At 37.2% G+C, this 14,649-nt stretch overlaps 2 protein-coding genes across 2 annotated transcripts; both read right to left on the reverse strand.

Moving 5' to 3' along the window:
- Positions 1-1,916: 1,916 nt before the first annotated feature.
- Positions 1,917-3,149, reverse strand: HELRODRAFT_150274 (hypothetical protein; the record flags this gene model as incomplete). Its single annotated transcript, XM_009027499.1, has 2 exons — positions 1,917-2,672; positions 2,877-3,149. Coding segments are annotated over 2 exons (1,029 nt in total), but the record flags the coding sequence as incomplete, so codon positions are not given.
- A 10,254-nt stretch (positions 3,150-13,403) lies between these two features.
- Positions 13,404-14,023, reverse strand: HELRODRAFT_163700 (hypothetical protein; the record flags this gene model as incomplete). Its single annotated transcript, XM_009027500.1, has 2 exons — positions 13,404-13,516; positions 13,669-14,023. The coding sequence occupies 2 exons, from the start codon at positions 14,021-14,023 to the stop codon at positions 13,404-13,406; spliced, it is 468 nt and encodes a 155-aa protein (XP_009025748.1).
- Between the last annotated feature and the right edge of the window lie 626 nt (positions 14,024-14,649).

Raw genomic sequence — 14,649 nt, forward strand, 5'->3', positions numbered from 1 at the left:
AATAAATAATAATAATAATTAAAAGTTTTATTTTTCAATACCTACACGAGGACAATATTTACTGTACATATAGAAGATTCAAAATATATTTACACCATTTATAATTGCAACGAGATTTAGGATTAAACAGTTTTTGAAATCATGATAATGATCCTCATCGTGATCATCATCATCATCAGCAGCAGCAGCATCGTGATCATCATCATCATAACTTAGCTAGCTCCTCCCTTGTTCAACATCATCTGCCTGCCACTCATGTACACGACGTCATCGCCATCGATGACGTCATCTCCATCATCGTCGATGACGTCATCTACGCTGGGACCCCAGATGATGTCTGATTGGTTGAAGTCGTCGATGTGGGGCCAGTCAGAAGTGAGGCCTTGGAGCTGATGCTGCTCGTCGTGGTTGCTTTTTAGGATGTCTAGCAGACGGTTGACCTACGAAGGTGAGTGTTTGTATGAACAAATTATAAGCCCATGAACCTTTATCAAGAGCAATAATAATAATAATAATAATAATAATAATAATAATAATAATAATAATAATAATAATAATAATCATAATAATAATCATAATAATAATAATCATAATAATGATGAAAACAAAAAATTAGGCAAACCTCCGTATTGGAAACTGCACTATGTTTCCTCTGCTCGTTGGCCGATATCTCCTGCTGCAACAATTTCAGGCTAGGTCTCAAGTTATTTCTCTGGAACGTGTTGCAATTCGAGTTGCTACTGCTGTGTTGCGATTTACAAATTTGTTGCTGCTGTTGGCAACATTGTTGTTGCTGCTGTTGAAATGTTGAGGAGTTTGTTGAGTGTGTGTCGCCCTGCTGCTGTTGTTTCTGTTGCAATAGGGAACTTTTCAGTCTCGATAGACTGTCTTGGTTGCTTTGGATGGTCGGCTGGTTTGTTTGTTTGTTTAGATTTATTTTTATGTTCGTGTATTTGTTTGTGTGTTTGTCTATGTGTGTATGTTTGTGTGTGTATTTGTTTATATCTGTATATTTGTTTAATTGCATTTATCGTCATCATTAGCATCGTCGTCGTCGTCATCTTCACGTCATCGCCATCATACACAACTAACCGAAAAACTCTGCAATCCGTTCTGATATTTTTCCAACGTCGGAGAGTCATGGTACGAGTGATTGCCGCCCAACATCACGTGATGACTGCCCACCGGAAATTTGCTGACGTCATCGTCTACCATTTTGTTTCCTCCCAGCATAAGTAGACGTTCGTTTTTAACATTATCGTCCTTGGCGCCATTGACGTGCGATGATTGTTTGCAGTATGGCTGCTGCTGCCGGAAGTAGATGTTTCCGTTTCCGTTATTGACCGGATGTGATGACTGGTGTTGTTTTTTGGCAGGAATGTATGTGTTGTGTTGGTGACAACAAGTAGTTTTGAATTATTTGGAATGTCGCCATTGTTGTTGTTCATGACGGTGCTGTTATTTCGCGATCGCTTCTTCGCCTTCACGCAAACGACTAACAAGATGATGACTAGGATGATAGCCAGGAAGATTGCACTTAACGAGATGATGACTTCGTGACGGGAAAATAATTCTTTTGAAGATTCGGCGCTAAATAAATTTTCAAAGAAGCTGAAATAGTTATTTCCAGATGAAGTCTGTTGATTGTTTTTTGAGTTTTTATTCACCTTCGAACAATTTGCAACAACCAACAACATTCGAGTTTCTGCTGATTTTGATGGACTTCCGTTGTCCTTCACGACGAACGTGACGTCACTCAACAGCGTGATGACGTCGTCAATGTTGTTTTTGCTGGATGACTTGTTGAAATGTTTGAATGAAATATCGTGGTTAATGTGGCTGTCGTCATTGTCGTTGTTGTAGTTGTTGTTCTGTGCGTGATGTCGCCTGAAGGCCACCTCCAGCGGGTAGACCACCAGCGACACCAGCCCTCTCTTACCATCCACTTCAATCAGACCGAGTTCGTTACCTTTAGCAACACTGTAATCCAAAGAAGCGTTCTCTCCGAGGTCGGCGTCTCTAGCTCGTATCCTAGCAACAGGTGCTCCAGGTTCTAAGGCACAGTCCACATGCACCGTGTAGTTATCGTGCGAAGGGTATTCAATGAGTGGGGCGTTGTCGTTTGTGTCCGTCACGTGCACGATCACGTGAGCAGTTCCACTCAAATATGGAGAAGCTGTGTTTCGAGCTACCAACCACAAATGATGAACGGCGTACTGTTCACGATCGAGAGTTCGCGTAGTCCAGATGACGCCTGTTTGTGGTTCCAGTTGGAAGAAGCCACTTCCGCTTCCGTCACTTGAAGAGCTCGGTGGAAAGGAAGATTCGATCGTTAAGTTGAAGCGAGAAAATTTTGCTGTTTCATCTGCATCGGTTACCTGCAAGACACCGACTTCGGTTTTCATCGGAGCATTTTCAGAAATCGTAAATTCATATCTGTCTTTTGAAAATTTCGGACTTTCATCGTTTGCGTCTTGAATGTTTATTATTACCAGAGCCTTGCTGCTTAACGGCTTGCCACCAATTTTTTGCGCATTGTCAGTTGCTAGGACAAAAAATTTGAAGTATTTTGTTGTTTCGTAATCGAAATGTCGTTTTGCATATAAAGTTCCTGTTGTTTGGTCCAGTGTAAAAGAGCTGAGAACGTCGTCAAAATTAGAAATGTCGTCTTCCTCTTTGAAGTGCAAGAGTGCATTATTTGAATATGAAGTCGTGGTCTCTTTATTTTTTTCGTTGTCATCATCGTCATCGTTGTTGTCATCATCGTTGTTACTAACAAACTCAATGTCAGCCCCTGTTTCCTTATCGCCGATGTTCTGAGATGAATGACTTTTCCTTTGCTTCACGTCAGCCCCAGCCTCATGACTGACGTTTACAATGCTGTACGTAATTTCTGCATTAGGACCCTCGTCTATATCAACAGCTGACACTTTCAAGACGGCAGATCCTTCGTTGTTGTTCTCCTCTACGTCCGCGCTGTATGAACTCTGAAGGAAGTTGGGAATGTTGTCGTTGATGTCCAGTACTCGGATGACGATTTCTCGGGATGTATTCAGACTGGCCGGGTAGCCGTAATCCCAACAGAAGAGCACAACTCTGTGCTGTGCCGTCTTCTCTCTGTCTAACTTCTTCCCCGTGAAAATTCGATAAATTTTTTGGTTGACACGTGACAAGCGCAACAACTCGTCAGCAGATTCAACACCTTGTTGCGTTGATGAGTGGCCGGATGTTGCAAACCCGCAATCAGTTTTACCGTTATCGCCGGTGTCAAGGTCATCGACCGTGATGTGCCCTACCGCCACCCCAACCTCCGATTGTTCTTCCGTTATTTCAATTAATTCCGGCGACACGCGTATGCTGGGAGCGTTGTCGTTGACATCACGAATGGCGACGATGACTTCCGCTTGAGATGTTTGACCGTGCGTTGGGTTTGATGCTGTGATCTTCAGTACAAATCCCCTTGTGGATCGGTCATCGAGTTGTTGTGGTTTGCTGCCGGAAACGTGTTGGTCTTCAAGGGTTTTCACGGATGGGATCGACTGAAGATTGGACAAACCTGCCGTCGCCTCTGGAGTGTTCAGTCGCGTTTTCAAATAAATTGCTCCCGTGTCGGAATCGATGCGGAAAAATTTTCCCAACGCTGATTGGGTGGCTCGGGAAAAAGAATAAATGATTCTGCCTAAAAATTAAAAAATTAAACTGTTTCGAAAAATATTCATTTCATTCATTTTTTCAAATAAACACACAAAAATTTAACGATAAATAAAAATTAGAATCAATCGTATTAAACAAACCATGTTCTCCAGAATCTAGATCAGTGGCCTTGACGAACATGAGAGGTTTGTTAGGCGATGGCTGCCTATCTTCCTCTATTTCAATTCTTATGACATCGGATTCAAATTTCGGTCGGTTGTCATTCACGTCGTCAAAATTAATGACGAGACGCAGGGTTTTTGAATAGTTGTCATCGCTGTCCCTTGCGACGATATCCATAGAGCAGTGATCATCAGTTTCTCGGTCCAAATTTTCCAGAACTGTCAGAAACATATGTGACGTGGTTGATGACGGTGTTGCACGAATCGTTCGGTGTTTTTTATTCTGTTGATGATGTTCTTTGAGATGTTCCTGTTGCATAATTTGAAAAGCGTTCACATCCAGAATATTTTGCATAAGATATTGCTGCCTGTCTTGTTCAGGGAAATTACGTTTAGTACGTTTTGCATAGGAAGTTTCGCTTTCACTTTCTGCATAGAAACCCAGAAGATTTGAGCAATTTCCTGATTGGTCAAACTTAATTGCCTTTCCTGAAACGGCATCTAACCAATCAGGATCTTCCACGTAGCATGGTATAGGTACCTTGCGTCCGGGTGGTAAATTTTCCAAGATATTTATCGAAAGTAAAAGTAGAGTTTCGTTTTCCCATTTTGTTGGAACTTCCCCAATCGAGTAAGATGAGTCTTCGTCTGAAGTTTCATCTGGAAAGAAAATTGGTGGGTTGTCGTTAACGTCATGGATGATGATGCTGACTTCGATTATTTGAAAATAATGATTCCTCTTCACTCTCTGTTTGATGACTTCATTGTTGAGCTTATTGCTGCTATCGTTGTTGCTAGTTTCATTGTTGTTGATGTTGTTGCTGATGTTGATGTCGTTGTTGTTGTTGTTGATGTTGTTGCTGTTGTTGTTGGTTTCGTGATTGTTGTAATATTTTTGGATGAGCTTTGCATCCTGTCGCTCGTCAACGTTTCTGAGATTGATGAGTTCGTTTGTTGAACCATTGTGGACGGTTGCGTGATTTGAATAATCGCTTCGTCGTCGTCGTTGATGTTTCTGCGGCTGTTGTTGATGACTTTGTTGGTGATGAATTTGTTGTTGTTGATGTTGAGAAGGATGAAACTGGTCTCTAGTAGAATGATGATAAGGATGAAGAGGTCGTTGGTGTTGATTTTGATCCCCTGTACGCTGTGAAGCAAGATGAAAGTGATGATGTTTGCCAGATTGTGATCGATTTTGTGGCTGACGATCGTCACGACCCTGACCATAATCATAGATATGACGAGACAAAAGTTGATTACGCGAGTGATTGTTATGATGATGACGCTGACGACGATGATGAAGATGAGAACGATGATGATGAAGATGAGAACGATGATGATGAAGATGAGAACGATGATGATGAAGATCAGGAAGATGATGATGAAGACGCCGACGTTTTTCATGCTGCTCTAATTTAACGGAAGCCACATTTGGACTCTCTTCATTTTTCACGTCTTTCGGCCGCGATCTATAATCATTATTCCTAACATACATTCTTTTTCCTTCTTCTTTTTCTTCTTCATCCGCCGAACCACCACCACCACCACCATCATCATCATCATCATCAATTCCAATACGACTATCAGTGGTGGGGTTAGTAGAAGTAGTAGAGGACATGACGTCACCACTATCGTAATCGCTGACACCGAAATTGTGACTGCCATCACTATTAGCATCAACACCATTATCATTATCAGTGCCTACGCCATTTCTGAATTTAGTTTCATTAACAAGAGCATCGTCATCGTTATCAACATGACGAATCTGTTTGACCTCTCGACCTTTTCTGACCTTAGATGACCTTATCCCGGTGACCTCCACTTCCAACTTTACTTGGCAGACGTCCTTCTGGGGACATAAAACTTCTCGGTCCAACCTTGACCTTACTTTTAAAAAGCTGTTACTGAATGACGGTGTTGATAATGATGATGGTAAATATGAAAATGATGATGATGATGCATTGGTATTGTTTCCGTGATAATCGAAGAAAAATAATTTTTCGTGGTTTTTGTTGAGCGAGACCAAGGCGAAATTGTACCGATCTCCAGGCTGGCCGCCATTTGTGATGACGTATTTCAAAAGATTATCAATAGTAGTACCAACCGAAAGTTCTTCGTCAATTTCGTAGAGCAGTTTTTTTGATTCTTCCGTGACGTCATAGCACGCCACCTTCGTTTGTTTTAGTGTCGTCGCTAGCAGAATCAGAAAGGCGCAATAAAGAAATGATGATAACGATCTCGACGACGATGATGATGACGACGACGACGACGATGATGTTGATGATCCTGATAATGATGACGATGACGACCTCGATGATGATAATGTTGGTGTTGGTTTTTTAGATATTAATTTTGATACAAGTGATGAAGCTAAAGATGATGGTAGCAAAGATGGTGGTAACGATGATATCAATGATGATAGTAGCAGTGATGATAACGACGATGATGAAGAAACTGATGATGATGACGATGACGATGAGGGTATTTTCGTTGACGGCGATGATGATAATGATGTATTAATATCGTGAGGCGGTTTTGGATATTGCATGTTTTCGTTCGCAAACGTTCTAATTAAGCGAAATATCGGGATGCTGTTGTTGTTGTTGTAGTTGCTGCTGTTGTTGTTGTTGTAGTTGCTGTTGTTGATGATGATGACGTCGTTGTTAATTTTGTTGTTGTTGTTGTTGATGATGTTGTGTGACGCTTTTGCTTGCTGTTACCACAAAAAATAAGATGACGATGATGATAACGTGACTATAGAATGAAAAGATGACAATATCAATGTTGACGACGCTAGTAGTACCAACAATAAAGATGTTGTTGTTGTTCAGGATGATGATGTTGTTGATTATTATAGTGATGTTGTTGATGATGATATGATGGTTATATTGATGATAATGATGTTGCTGATGTTGTTGATGATGATGATAGCTGGAGACTGTCAATCAAATTTGATAGACCGTCATAGATGAAGAACCAAGATTATTTTCTTCATTATCATTTTCATCAACTATTGCTATATCCGATATTGCTGTTGTTATCTTTGTAGAAGTAGCAGCACAGTAGTGGTAGCAGCAGCAGCAGCAGTAGTAGTAGTGGTAGTAGTAGTAGTAGTAGTACCAGTTGTTGTTGCAGCTATTATCGTTACTGTCCGTATTATTATAAATCCGAATGTTTTAGTTATAGAAGTGTCGTTATTATGTAAATAACCATTTTTTATGGCCTTTCTATCGAATTTTGTAACAAATAAATAGACTAATTAATTTAAATATTTTATATATATACACGTGTGTTTGTGTATGTGTGTGTGTTTGTGTATGTGTGTCTGTGTGCGTGTTTGATTGTCCAAAAATTGATCGTTACTTTATATATTCCTATTAAAAATTTTCTCGAATCAATAACAAATTATTAAAAATTACTACTTTAAAAATACTCGACAATAAAAACTTTTCCTAAATACAAATCACGGTATATTAAAAGATATACTAGATATAGAAATACCGCTAAAATATACGTATATACCTAGTAAAATACATAACAAACCATAGCGATCTGTATTTTCAAATTAACACTAAGCTAATGTCACTGCAATTCTTGCTGGATCCTTATATACTAAACGCGTTCACTTTACTATCTCTCCCTCTCTCTCTCTCTCTCTCTCTCTCTCTCTCTTTCTATGCGTATATATGTATTCATTTAAGTACATTTGCGTGTATAGACACAAGTTTGACAATAAAGTCATTTGCAAACACAACAAAGATTAATACACAACAAACATACATAATAACAGACAAACAAACATATGAAGTACGTAGATGCATGTACCAAACCTACTGAGATACCCAAATGTATGGATTTAATATGTTATATAACGGTATTGTTTGGGGCATATTATATATATATATATAATATATATATAATATGTGTGTGTGTGTAGATGAGTTTGCGTCTGCTTGCGTGTGCGTGTGTGTCCTTGCGTGTATGTGCGTGTGAATATCGATCAAAAGTTCAGAAAAAGCGGTAATAACAATGAAATGTCAAACTAATAAAAATAATAGAAATATAAATACCAGCACAATGCACACATGTAAGTGTGTATGTGCGTGTGTGTATTTGTACGTGTATATGTGTGTGTATGTATGCGTATGTGTTTGTTTATTTGTGCGTGCATGTGTGTATGTTTGACAGTGAGTTTGTATTTAAGATTATAGTTTCCAAACATACATGCACATGTACACACTCACACATACACTCACATACACGTAACACTCACACGTACATTGTATTCTTCGCTGACTATGTAATGAAATGCATAAGTGAAGTGTGCTCTACCGTACATCGTAAACTGTAATGATGTAGACGTGTGTATGTGTGTGCATGTGTATGTATGTTTGTGCGTGTGTGTGCGTGTGTATGTGTATGTGTGTGCATGTGTATGTGTGTGTATTTCAATGTGTTACATGTTTATTTATTTACATAATTTAAGCAAGTAGATAAAATTGATCAAACGTATGTTAATTAGACAAAACGGACAAAACTTACACAGACACACATTCACACACGCACACATACACACACACATATATATTTAATATTTATATGTAGATGGATGTGTATATATTATTGTTATGTAAATAGAATTAAAATCGATCTATTCAAGTAAGAGATATATATGCATTAAAATTTACTATTCAAAGTTAATTAATTTGAATATCACAACTAAGTATCGCGTTACTTAGAGTATTATTACGTGTGTGTGTGTTTGTGTGAGTGTGTGTGTGTGTGTGTGTGTGGTGAGTGTACAGTTTTGTGTGCAACTGTACATGTCCATATATTGCTTTGGGTCTTTCACAGAAACCTAATGGACATTATGTAATGTGTTGAATGGGGTAGCTATGATTAACTAGCACAACAGGAAGAATGATGATGGCGAGGACGATCAATTTATTCATATATTTGTTCATTCGTTTCTTCATTCTATCATTTGCTTTTTTTTTGTTTGTTCATTCCTATGTTATTCAATTGCAAGTTTGTTCATTTTTTTCAATTTTTTAATTTAAACATTAAATTTGTATACTATCCAACTGACCTTTCTTCCATCTTTCATCCATATTGTGAATTTGTCCATCTATTTATTTATCCATCCATTAATCTATTCATTCATCCATCCATCTATCCATCCATCCATCTATCCATTCATTCATCCATCTATCTATCCATCCATCCATCTTTGCATCCGTTCGTTTATCTCCACAGCTGAAATACGTTCATGGCTCGCAGGACAACTTTACAACCACTAAAGTTTATGGGTCTGTTGTCATTTCATTTGTACGTCTGTTCGTTTGTATGTCCGTGTTTGTGTGTTAGTTTGTTTGTACAGAAAGAGAAAGAGAGAAATAGGACTCCTAGATATACATAGATGCACGCTCACATACACATTTTTTCTTCTTCGTTGCATGTTTGTATCGGGGAGTGTGTGTATTTGTATTTGTATGTGTGTGTATATGTGTGCGTGTATTTATCAGTATGTTGTGTGATTATTAGTATGCATGTGTAATTAGTATGTTTGTGTGTGTATGTGTATCAGTATGTATGTGTGTTAGTACGTATATGTGTGTATGTGTATTAGTTTTCCTGTGTGTGTGTATGTGTATTAGTTTTCATGTGTGTGTATGTGTGTCAGTATGTATATGTGTGTGTGCTTGTCTGTTAGTTTGCATGTGTGTGTGTGTATGTGTGTATTTATAGGCATAAGCAATTTTGTTTGTTTTGGTAATTCTTTGTTTGCACACATAAGCGTCTGTTTGTCTCTACTTTCTCAGGAAAAATTTTGGTATTTCGTTCATTTCACTGCTCCAGTTTTTATATGTGATGATTTTCTTTATTCTCTTTTTCTTTTTTTTTGTTTTTCTGCTTCACTTCTTTCTTTCTCTATCTTTCTCTCTCTCTCTCTCTCTCTCTCTCTCTCTCTCTCTCTCTCTCTCTCTCTACCTCTATCTGTTATTTGCCTCCATTTTCTCTTTCTTTTTATCTATCAGCCTTTCTTATTTATAAATGTTTTTTTTTCTCTATTTCTCTTTATTCATCTCTCTCCTTCTTTGTCTCTCTCTTTGTCTCTTTTTTTGATTTTTCTCACTTTCTCTCTCTCTCTCTCTCTCTCTCTCTCTCTCTCTCTTTCCAATTATTATAAACCCATTTACTTATTTTATTTCTCGCATCACTCTGTGTGGAGAGCGAGTGACGAAACGTGTCCATTGACGAGTTCTAGTGTTCAGCTTATTTGGGCATGTTTCGTTCGCATGTCTGTATCTGTTTGTGTATGTTTCTAGATGTTTTTTGTATGTCTCTGTTTGCTGCGTATGTTTGTATGTGTTTTTATATGTGTGTGACTCTCTGTTTTCGTATGTGTATGTGTGTTTATGTATGTTTGTTTGTGCGTGTATGCGTTTGTACGTTTGTATTTTTTTGTATGTGTTTGTGTGAGATTGTATGTTTGCCTGCGTATCTTTGTATTAGATTGTTTTTCTTGTTTGTTTATAACTTTGTATACTTCTGCTTTTGTATGAATGAACGAACGAACGAACGAATGAACGAACAAACAAATGAATGAGTGAATGAAAGAATGAATGAATGAGCAAACAAAAAAATGAAAAAGTGAATTAGTAACGAAGTTACGAATTACTAGCAATTACGTAACGAACTGAGTAATATTGATACTAATGGACAGATATAGGCAACGTAAATGAAGGCTGCTGACATACCATTCGTCATTTTCGGCGTAGTTGTGTGTATATATATATATATATATATATATAAATACATACATACATGCATACATACATACATGCACGCGCAACAATACAAAATGTCGACTGTTCGACAACGATGTTTTCAACACAATGAGTGCTTAAGAAACGCTGTTGCTGTCATGCTTACAACACTCCACATGGAATGTTTTGTGTGTATGTATGTATGTATGTATGTATGTATGTGTGTATGTATGTATGTATGTATGTATGTATGTATGTATGTATGTATGTGTGTGTGTATGTATGTATGTATGTATGTATGTATGTATGTATGTATGTATGTATGTATCAAATCAAATCAAATCAAATCAAATATTGTATTTATATAGCGCCAATTATAATTGCTTCTCATCAGCGCTCTCCTCGTATGAAGCATGTTGAAAGCGAAGCCATCATCGGTTGAGATCACTAGGAGTTACCAAATAGGTATGCCTTTAGACGTTTTCTAAACTCAGCTAATGATAACCCGGATATACGTAGTTCGATAGGTAGGCTGTTCCAAAAAATAGGCCCAGCAACTGCAAAATCTCTATCTGCTGTATTCAGATTCCGATCTCTAACATACAGCGTGTTTGAATCAGCAGACCTTAGACGCCCATGTGATGACATAGATGAAACTCGAATACACTTATCTTCTAAATATTTCGGAGCCAGACCATTTAATCTTTTAAATACCATTACACCCAACTTGAACATGATTCTTTGTTTAACACTCAGCCAATGCAACTCCTTTAGAATTGGTGATGCATGATCAAATTTTAATTTGCGATATATCATTCTAGCAGCCTGATTCTGAACCATCTGAAGTTTAGACAACAGTTTATCAGCTATGCCATATAGAAGACTGTTAAAATAATCCAATCTAGAGTTGACGAAAGCTTGTACTAATAGAGTCATTGTATCTCTATCTACCGATTTTGTGACTTGACGTAATTGACGTAGTTGGAACATACATTTTTTAACTAATGGACTGACTTGTGAACCCATTGTCATACGGGAGTCCATCACAATTCCCAAATTGGTAACCGTTTTACTGAAACTTATATCAGTCATGCTGATGTTAATCGATGAAGGTTCAACCGCTGACGTTTGTTGCCATGTACCAGCCAACATGAACTGAGTCTTAGTCTGATTCAACTTTAGCCTACTTTGACCCAGCCACGAGCCGACATCAGATATAGTTTTTTTCAGTTTCTCTAATACGGTATGCATCTCATCTGGGAAACATGAAACGCAAATCAGCATGTCATCTGCGTACCCATGGCAATAGTAACCATCTTTATTCAGTAAATCCAATATCTCTGCAACGTACAAATTAAAAAGAATCGGTCCAAGAACAGATCCTTGAGGCACCCCTGACGTAAGTTTCATTGGTTCCGAGGGACCACCTGAGTAAGAAATCTGCTGAGTCCGACCAGTAAGAAATGATTCGAACCACGCTAACGCAATCTTATTTAAACCATAACAATATTTCAGTCTGTCCAGCAGGATTTTATGATTCACAGTATCGAACGCCGAACTCATGTCCAGGAATGTCAACAAAGTTACTTTTTGTACATTAACTGCTGAATAAACATGAGAAAATATATCCGATAGAGCTGTTTCGGTCGAATGAAACCTTCTGTATCCAGATTGATGCGAAGGCCAAATACCATTTTTATTTATATGATTATTTAAAACTAACTCAACGGAACGTTCAATAATTTTATAAACGAAAGACAAATTTGACAATTTATCTAATCCTGTCTTCTTTAGAATTGGCGTGACAATTGCATGCTTGCAAACCTGTGGCATTACACCCTTCGTTAAGCACATGTTGATTAAGTCCGTTAAGTAAACAATAAAACAGTCAGCATGTTCTTTGAATACATGCGTCGGTATTGGGTCGAGTGAGCATGACTTCGTAGGTGACGAATTAACAACTTTAGATATCTGTTCTTCAGTCAGCACTGGAAACGATTGAGTGGAAACATAATATTAGTAGAAATAACTGGAAAATTAAAACATTCAGTTGACTTTTCGGTCACTTTTAACTTGTCAGCAAAAAATTTTTTAAAATCATCGGCGCTATGCATTGAACCAACTTTATTTTCAACACTTGTCTCTTTTCCTAATAATTTTTTAATCGTTTGCCATAATAAGTATTTGGAATTATTTTTTTAAATTGACATGTTTTCGCGAACCAAAAACTCCTTCGTTTCACTGAGTAACAAACATTCTTTTGTTTCATTGCCAGTACCCAATCAACTTTATCATTATAACAACCAGTAGTTCTGAACCTTCTTTCTTTTTTCCTTTTTGCAGTCACTGTCAAACCATGGGGCATAAAAGTGTGACTTGTTCTAAAACTTAAATTAATTCTTCAAAAAATAATTTAGCAGGAGGAGCAGAACCTGGCCTATAAATCACCAAAAAAATTACTGAAGTTTTCCGTAACGTCAATTTAAAACATATCGCTTCAAATGTAATTATCACTGGCTATGGAATTTTTACACATTTTTAAAGTGGTTTCTGGAATACGTTACCAAACCACCATGCCCAGGATCATTTAGCCTAACTTGTTCCAAAAAACTAAAATCACGTGGTTTTGCCAAACTAAGACAAATATTATCAGATGATTTATGCCAAGTTTCTGTAAGCATCAAAACATCCAAGCCATCATTGAGCAGCCCATGAACATTTGGACCCAAAGATCTAATGTTTAACAGACCCACCCTAATTTTATTGACATTACCAGAAGAGTTGAAAACCATAGACGCACAATCAGAGCTAGTATGCTTTAGTTTTTTATTGAATATTTCTGTATTTTTATTATTCTCAAATTTGACGGATCTCCCATCACCCTGTACAAAAATTCTCCCGACTCCTGTTTCTGTTTATCTTTTGCTTCAGCTACCAGTTTTTTACATTTCTCACGCAGTCATGGCTTATGCTGACATTTTTTAATTCATCACTCAATTGTTTCATCCTCACACGATTTTCTATTACCATGTTTTTCATAGACTATTCTTTAAACTCAATCAATATCGAACGTGGGTTGTCACCTTTTTTGCCAATTCTGTACATTTTCTTAATATCACTTTCCTTGATTTCATCATTTGTAATCACTGAAAGCAAATTCATAACAATTTTTTTATCATCATTGCGAGCATCAGCAGACTTATTTTCAGCTTCACTGAGCCTAAATAACACAACATTGCACTCACGGTTTATTGTTTCGACGTTGTTTTTAATTGATTTGACGACATTGTTCAGAGCCACCGTAGTCGATTTAACTTCTTTTTTGATGGTTCCCTTTACAACTTCAGTCCAATTCTTTTTCAAACCCCCTTCAACATCTTTAATCTGCGTGTTTACATTTGTTACCGACTTACCGAATTCATCAATTTTGTTGGCCATTTCGCTTAACTTTGCGTCAATTGAAGCCAACTCACGACGAAAAGAACTTCATCAGTAAGCTTTTCTTGTTTACAGATTATTTCATATTGAGATTTTTGCAGATCACAAATCTTTTTAAAACCTTCTTTAAAGTCTTAAACGCAGCTATTGCAGAGCCAAAATAAATTTGGATCGGATACTACTGCTGTCAAGACTTGAGCTTCGGTCGGAATACATTTGATGTGGTAGCCGTCACCACATATGCCACAACAAATTAACTCTTTGTTACTTTCTTTGATTTTAACTTTGCATTTGTTGCATTTATCTTTCGACATATTCAACAGTAAAATATGTCACTATATCTGATAGTCTGATAAAACAATACAGGTTATCCTATAACGTTTACAAAATTAAATTCTTTCTCTTGTCGATTAAACAAGAATTTACAATTAAATCAACTTCAAATTAATTGAGAAAAAATTAACTTCAAATAATTAACGCAAACAAATTATATCATTAAATTCGTCAAAATTTTCTCTATCAAATGAAATTAAATTTAAACAAAATACTCGATTTTAAACTATGAAATTAAGAAAAAATACGGAGCAAATCAAAATGCGGCTAGCACGTGCTACCGATGAGCGATG

Source organism: Helobdella robusta (assembly GCF_000326865.2).
Source record: "Helobdella robusta unplaced genomic scaffold HELROscaffold_5, whole genome shotgun sequence".
In the NCBI taxonomy this organism is placed as follows: Eukaryota; Metazoa; Annelida; class Clitellata; order Rhynchobdellida; family Glossiphoniidae; genus Helobdella; species Helobdella robusta.